The following is a 7,281-nucleotide window of genomic DNA, read 5'->3' as shown; positions in this document are numbered from 1 at the left end:
ATATATATATATATATATATATATATATATATATATATATATATATAAAACACATGATGAAACAGAGACCAACTATTGTAAATTTGAAAATGGTCTTTTTTTTGTTCACTTGAAGGAGAGTGTTTTGAGTTTTCTTTTGTTTTCCTTTGATTTCTCTCATTGCTGTGGTAAAATGCCTGAGTAACTTAAGGGAAGGATTTATTTGGGTTCACAGCTGGAAAGTATGGTTCCTTGTGGAAGAAAAGGCAGAGCTTGTGAGAACAGGTGCTCAGTTTCCATTGTTCTCAGTTTCCATTCCTGTCTTACTTATCAGTTCATACTTAGGGTGGGTCTCCCACCTCAGTTAGGCAATCTAGAAAAATCTCTCATAGACAGACCCAGAGGTTTGTCTCCAAGGTGATTTCTGGATCTTGTCAAGTTAGCAATCAATACAAACCATCATAGCATTATTGGCAGTTTATTTTAATACTTGCTTCTTTAGAAAATGTCAATGAAAAAAATGACCTGACCATGTTCAAAGCAGTTACTGAAAAGCCCAGATGCCACTGTCCTAGATGTTTCTAATATGCTCCACTGTATCCCACTATTTCCACCAGGGATCACATTGTCATCCCCAAGGAGACGTGAAGACAACTGTGTTATCTCTCTGTCTTCATGAAAAATGTTTTTTCCTGTCCTGTCTTGGAACTTACTGTTCAAACTTTGATTACAATTGGTCTATAAAGTACTTGGTCCCTAACTGAATAAAGATGCACATGCTCTTTGAATAATAAAGTACTATTTTTGATGGACAAAATTTATTGTGAACAGATTTGAGCAAACTCTGCCTTGTAATAGAAGGTGTAATCAGTACTTGACATTCTATGATAGTAACAGATGACATGGCAAAATGGGAAAATCACGTTCTTAAACTAAACTGTCTAAGAAAAAAACACAGGAAGAAAATGTACTGATGTTAGCATGATTGATTTCAGGACATTATAATACAAAAATAGAAAGGATATTTAAATGACATCTTTCAGACTGGCTGACTTTGATAGATTATTATGTAATTTGCTGTTATCACATCAATGTCCTCTGTATCAACATTGATTTACAACTATCAATAGTGAATATATATATATATATATACATATATATATATATATCATGTGGATAAGTTACTCCTATAATATATATGCATATATACGCCAGCTATACAGTAAAACATTAAGACGACCTATAAAGCAAATAGTATCATCTGTCAAATATGCAAACTGTAGCTTCCAGAAACTGATAAGCACTTCAACAGAAGCAATGAGATTAGATAGTAGCCAGGAAATCAAGTGTCAGGATTTCTGATCTTTATCAGCACATTCCTGAAAAACTTGTTATTAGTCACTTATAAATCTTCAGAAAAGGTATATTGTGAATAGCTGCAGAGGGTCTCAAAATGAAATAAATTGACATGTTATAACAATTCAACTTTAAAAATATAAATATCAATCTTAACGAGTTCAATAAGATTTTCTATTTAATAACTACATATCCTGAATAAGCAGAAATAGAAACTTCACATACAGCCCTCTTAAATTTACTTTAAAAGTAACAAAGTGGCTGTTGAATATAACATGATCTTTATTTTCTAGAAGAGTCTGGAAATAATCCAGATGAACAGACAGAGATGACTTCCAATCTCAGTGAAATTTTCAAGGGACTGTCAGGACAGTTTGTGTACCTTTAGAAGCACTTCCAAAAAAACTCTAGATTTAGGCAAAGCCTGTCCAGGCAGCTACCAGAGAGAAAAGCAGAGCCAAAGTGAGACACAGGGAGAAGCTGGAAAGACCAGAACTGCTAACTCTTGGTCTCCTGGTTGTAGATTCTTTCCCTCTGAAACATTTCAAATGACTAGCACATATGGAGTGTTCATTCTGCGTACAATCCTGTAGCAGGTACACATACTTATGAATTAGTCACAGGGCCCCTGCTGCACATCAGTTATCAGCTGCTAGGATACAGACTTACGGGATGCTGTAAGTAGATGTTAGATACGGACATATTTTTATGACCTAATTAAATAATGAATCTGGAACATTAAATGAAGTAGAAACTAAGAAATAGAAAATAGAAGTGGCTCAACACTTTTAAACCTATAAAATATAGGTATTTTTATCTCTTAATATATCCAAATGAACCTTTGACCTTTTGGACAGATGAGACAAACCTGTAAATAGTGAACAAATTCCAACCAGTTATATATAAACACAAATACAAGAAAATTTTAAAAAACAATTACAGTCACACTTCATAACACTTTTAATAAGTGATCAATATGCACATAGAATCTTTTTCATTTAAAAAAATCAAATTTTGCCTCCTCAAAATTCCCTTCCCCCAAAAAAACTGTAATCACCATGGTCCACATTGCTACATGTATAATTCAGTTTTACATGCTTTATTTTCACTATAGATCTGGCTTTTAATTTCTTTCCTCCTAAGAAGCAGGTACTAGTGTTCAAAAATCAATCTACAACTGCTAATATATATGACATGCTAAGTTAACAACCTATTGCCATCATAAACTATAATGTAGTTCAAGTTTCATAAAACAGAATCTATGCACCCAAAACATAAGCTCCAGAATCATGAAATCTTCAATTCCTAGTAATGACATTAAGAATAAAGTGAGTCCAGAAGTATAGGATCTAAATCACATTTCTTGTTAATAATTTAGCTGCTTCTGACCAATGACAACCTCAGCTTTCTGACCAATGAATACCTAAGCCTTAGACTGTTATCCAATGACAGCAGTTTTTGACTTTCAGTTAATATTATTCCTGCTACTTCCCTATAATGTGCTGATTTACACTGTCACCATTTCCAGGATACAGAGAAACCTCAGTGATGAATATTCACTGATGACTTTGGAGTAGCAGGGAAATATGGGCAATCTATCCATAGAACTACCTTTGAGAGTATCTATTTCTTAATTTAATAGATACTATATTTTCTTTTTCAAAACCACACAAAAATACCTTTATCACAGGCTTTCATAAGAATATCAAAATTTTTCTACTATCCATTTTAAAAGTAGAACACTGTAAATCTTTATTTTCTTAAAAATCAGACAGGAAAGAATTAACATGAATCCCTCTGCCCAATCCCTTCTTCAGGGAGAAAAAATACAGGTATTTTTTAACCTTAGATCATAAAAAATAAAAAGTATGGGAGTAGTCACAAATTAAGTTCTTCAATGAATAAAACATTGTAATCATAGTTGTCAGCATAAAAAGAATCACTCCAAAGCACTGGTCCAACTTAATAACTTTGCATGTATACTAGGAAAAAAAATCAGAATCCTATGAGCCTCAAGCATTATTGATACTACTGCTGGGGTTTGGGGTTTGTTTGTTTGTTTCTTTTTGAGAATCAATGGAATAAACCATTCTCATTGTGTCTATTTTGCAGCCAGGACTAAAGAGTCTGATACAAATGCCTCTCCTGGAAAAGTAATGCAATATTCTTCCCATTGGCATTTCCTATTAGAAAGAGGTATCTAGTAAATATTCATCAGCCATAAACACAAGTTAGAAAATGTTCTATTATCTTAGATACTGTATGATATTTTGATTTTACTATCAGCTACTCGATAGTTAATATACATAGCATCATATATATATGTATATATATGTATATATATATATAATCATGTGTGTGTGTGTGTATATCTCTGCATGTGTGTGTGTGTGTGTATGTGTGTGTGTGTGTGTGTGTGTGTGTGTGTCTGAAGAAACCTAGACATCCAACCAAAGAAGTGTTAAAGAGCTTAGAAAGCTATTTGGAAATTATACAAACTGTGAAACATGATCTCCTATAAATCATTAGAAAATTCCCTTTGTGTTAAGTAAGCTTACTAAGGTCTCAGAGGGCACATGACTCTTTCATCTGTCAGCTAAATCTTTGCATTGTGTGATATTGAATGGTTGCAATAACTCAAATGCCCTAAAAATGGGAAAATGGATCTGCAAACTATTCTTCACATAAACCTTGAGATGGAAAGAGATACCTGAAATTCAATATGAAATCATTTTTATAAAAGTATCTCCACCTCATTCAGGTAACAATATCCGGTTGAACTGACTGAGAGATTCCAATATAAAGTAATACAATCTAACCTATATTTAGCCCCACAAAACAAACCTAATAACCATCAAAACATGGATGTCATTCAACCCTGTAAAGGTAAGTTAAGAGTTCTCCCTGGCAGGGAGCTATCTACCCAGGCTTAGATTCTCATAGAAAGCAAGATGCTAACCAGCACTTACTCTAACCGTCTCTGTCTCACCCTACACCACAACCTCCTCTACCACCAAGCACCAGCCTGTTCTGTATATAGCATTACTAACTACAGCTTGCCAGTTTCCTTCCTTCAGCCTGTGAACTAGTAATGCTTTTATTTCAATTATCTCCCGATTTAAATGTTCGTACAAAATCTATAGTGACAGCTAATTCCAAAAGTTCAACTTGTCATCAAGAAAAGTCTGGATCTTCAGCTTCTTTCTATTGCTGTTTTTCTGTGAAAAATCAACTGTGTGCCTCAAACAGTTAACCTATTTTGGTTTTCAAATTGTGGTTTCTTTGAAACATATCTCTACTTTACATCTGCAAACTTTCTTAATTCCTATGATGATGGTTCGTACTTTTTTCAAACACATTATTTCTGCCCCATTATATGGACTCCAAAGGACAGCCCATAGAAGACTCTGCCTCCACACCTGGCACTTATTATGAACACTTTGCTTAGAAATTGGTTCCATGAAGCATTTTCAAACAGTGTGCAACAGGTCCAGCTATTGTGTAAACACAAGCTCCTAACACCACAATAGGAACAAGAACCAGTTCATTACAACAGCAAAGAAGGACACCAAGCCCCGAAGTTTCAATTGTAATTCTTTTGAGATATATGAAGCCATGATAACTAATAGAAGTTTGTGTTACCCAGATCCTCCCATAGCCTCCACCCTAAGTACAATGTTAGTGTAAAGAACTGTGCAACAAAAAGCCCAGGTGTGCGTGGCTTTTCTCGACTCACTGCACATGAGCTCAGCTGATGACAGGAAGAGGACTTTCGAGAAGGTCTGACAAGTCCTTATCTTTAAGTTGCCCATTGCTGTTGCTGTCTGTTCCCAAAGCCATCACAGTAAAACAAATGGCAACGAAAGATGTCTAGGCTTTGCCATGTCAGTGTGAAATCAAATTTAAAACATACCTCCAAACTATTAGAAGGGGCCACGTTTATTTCCAGTCACTTGGGAAGGGAGAGAGTAGGCTCTTAGAGGAGATGAATTTCATGCCCTCTGTTAGATCTAGTTACAGTGTATTAAGTTATGTCTAATAGAAAGACACTGTCTGCTTGAGTGTTTTGTCACAAAGTGATGTTATTAAGCATATCAAGTAGTCCCATACTCTCCTTGTATTCTTTGATTTTTTACCTCCCTTTGTTAGGCACAGACCACAAGAAGAAATATTGCAGGAACAATACCCAGGCACATGATGCCAACCATCAGTGTGGTTTCCCTAGCTATATATGCAGCATAAACTCAATCTTTCTTATAAAGCTACACATTTGCTCTACATAGAGGTTTGCCTCTTCACTGGCTAAGCAGCACTAGCAAGCTACAATGTGTCTCTGAGCATGCAGCATGGTGCTTTGTGCAGTTGGGGATAACGGATTGTTGGTCTCCAGGCATCCATCACTTAGAACACTGGCAAACTCAACAAGGGTTTTGGTTGCTGACTGGCAAACCAAACAATGTGCTCTGAGCTACAAGGATCCAAGAAGTGAAGGAAAGGTTCCATGGAGCAGCCGAGTGAGGGGAGAGGAAGAAAGCACTGTACTCTTACCTCCACATTGAAATACTGTTCCGTTCCGCAGACTGTAGCACATAAAATCCAAAGCAAGGTTTGCAAGAAAAACACCCCCGAACGATGCACGAAATCCAACCTTCTTCCAGAGCTGAATGCGAGTAAGATCATAGTGAACTGTGCCTCAACGGATGGACGAGCTCCCCTGCGTTTTCTCCCTCTTTCCGAATGCCCACTCCCTGTTTCCTTTAAAAAAAAAAAAAAATCCAGTCCTGGGGTGGGTAGAAGCTTGCAGGTTCACCCACCCGTCCAGGGGTGGGGATGGGCGCCAGGCTCGGTAGCCTGGGAGAAACAGAGGAAAGGCAGGGTCAGCGGCGGCAAATGTTCACCATCCTCACCCGACCGTCGCCCGGAACGTGGCGCCCAAGTTCACCCGCGGTTCCGATTCCCAGCGCCGCCGAGTCGCAGCCGCCGCCTCCAGCCCGTGCGTCCTCCGCCTTCTCCACCTCCTACGCCGCCGGTGCCCCCAGTTTCTGCGGGAAGGGCCTCAGCCGCTCCCAGCTCACTGCCTCCGCTGCTCCTTCCCTCCTCTCTGCTCCCCTCCAGAATGTTCATCAGTAATCTACATAACTCCTCCTTCCCGGGGTCTGCGGGGATCTTGGGGGCCCCGCGCGCGCACACACTCAAACCACACACGCGCGCGCACGCGCTCGGTCCTACACACACACACACACACACACACACACACACACACACACACTCGGGCACACTCACCCGAAACACACGCAGGCGCGCTTCTTAAAGGAGACGATTCAAGGATGCCTTTTAGATACTGGCGTACTGGATTGGGTACCGGGCCCTTGTGAAAGGCCCTAGCTCGTGATGATCTCTTTTTTTTCCTTATTACCTGTCCCTCATCCAGATGTCTGATACCTAGGACTCGGGAGAATCCATTCTTACTACACCTCTCTCGCTCCTTGCCCAGGCATCTAAAAACAAGTGAGCCCCTCCCCAACCAGAACTTGGGTGGGGCTTGGGCTGTGGACCCGAGTGGAAGCTGAGGAGCAACCCAGGCCTGGTCTTGAATGTATTCAAGATCTTAATTAAAGAGGTTTACAAGGATCCCTAGTGAGGGAAATCAGAAGAACACCCAGGTTCTTGTGTGTTGTTGGTAGTCTGGGTCAGTTACTGGAACTCACCAAGTTTGTAAGATGGAAATAGCAAATTCCTGCCATCAAAAACTTTGTTAGGGTCTGTTAATTCTGTGGCCCGCTGACTACCAGGATCATTGCAGAAGTCTTACAGGCTCTGGGAATAGGCACAGGTTTTTGGTGGGAGACCAGTCAAAGCCAGAAGCAGCATGAAACTACCCTCATCAAATGAGTGGTGAACGCTCCATCAAAATGCTGGGATTCCAAAGATGTGGTGTCTAATACA

At 39.0% G+C, this 7,281-nt stretch overlaps 1 protein-coding gene across 1 annotated transcript in view; it reads right to left on the bottom strand.

The window, feature by feature from the left end:
• Mmp16 (matrix metallopeptidase 16) overlaps window positions 1-6,272 on the bottom strand; it is a 240,129-nt gene extending 233,857 nt beyond the window's left edge. The window contains exon 1 of the mRNA XM_028780814.1: window positions 5,884-6,272. Within this exon, the coding sequence (XP_028636647.1) occupies window positions 5,884-6,015 (132 nt within the window). The 5' untranslated portion in view covers window positions 6,016-6,272. The remainder of the gene's footprint in view (window positions 1-5,883) is intronic.
• Window positions 6,273-7,281: the final 1,009 nt, after the last annotated feature.

The sequence above is a fragment of the Grammomys surdaster genome, unplaced genomic scaffold (assembly GCF_004785775.1).
Source record: "Grammomys surdaster isolate TR1022 unplaced genomic scaffold, NIH_TR_1.0 97, whole genome shotgun sequence".
Lineage (NCBI taxonomy): Eukaryota > Metazoa > Chordata > Mammalia > Rodentia > Muridae > Grammomys > Grammomys surdaster.
This window is presented reverse-complemented; position numbering and strand designations above follow the sequence as displayed.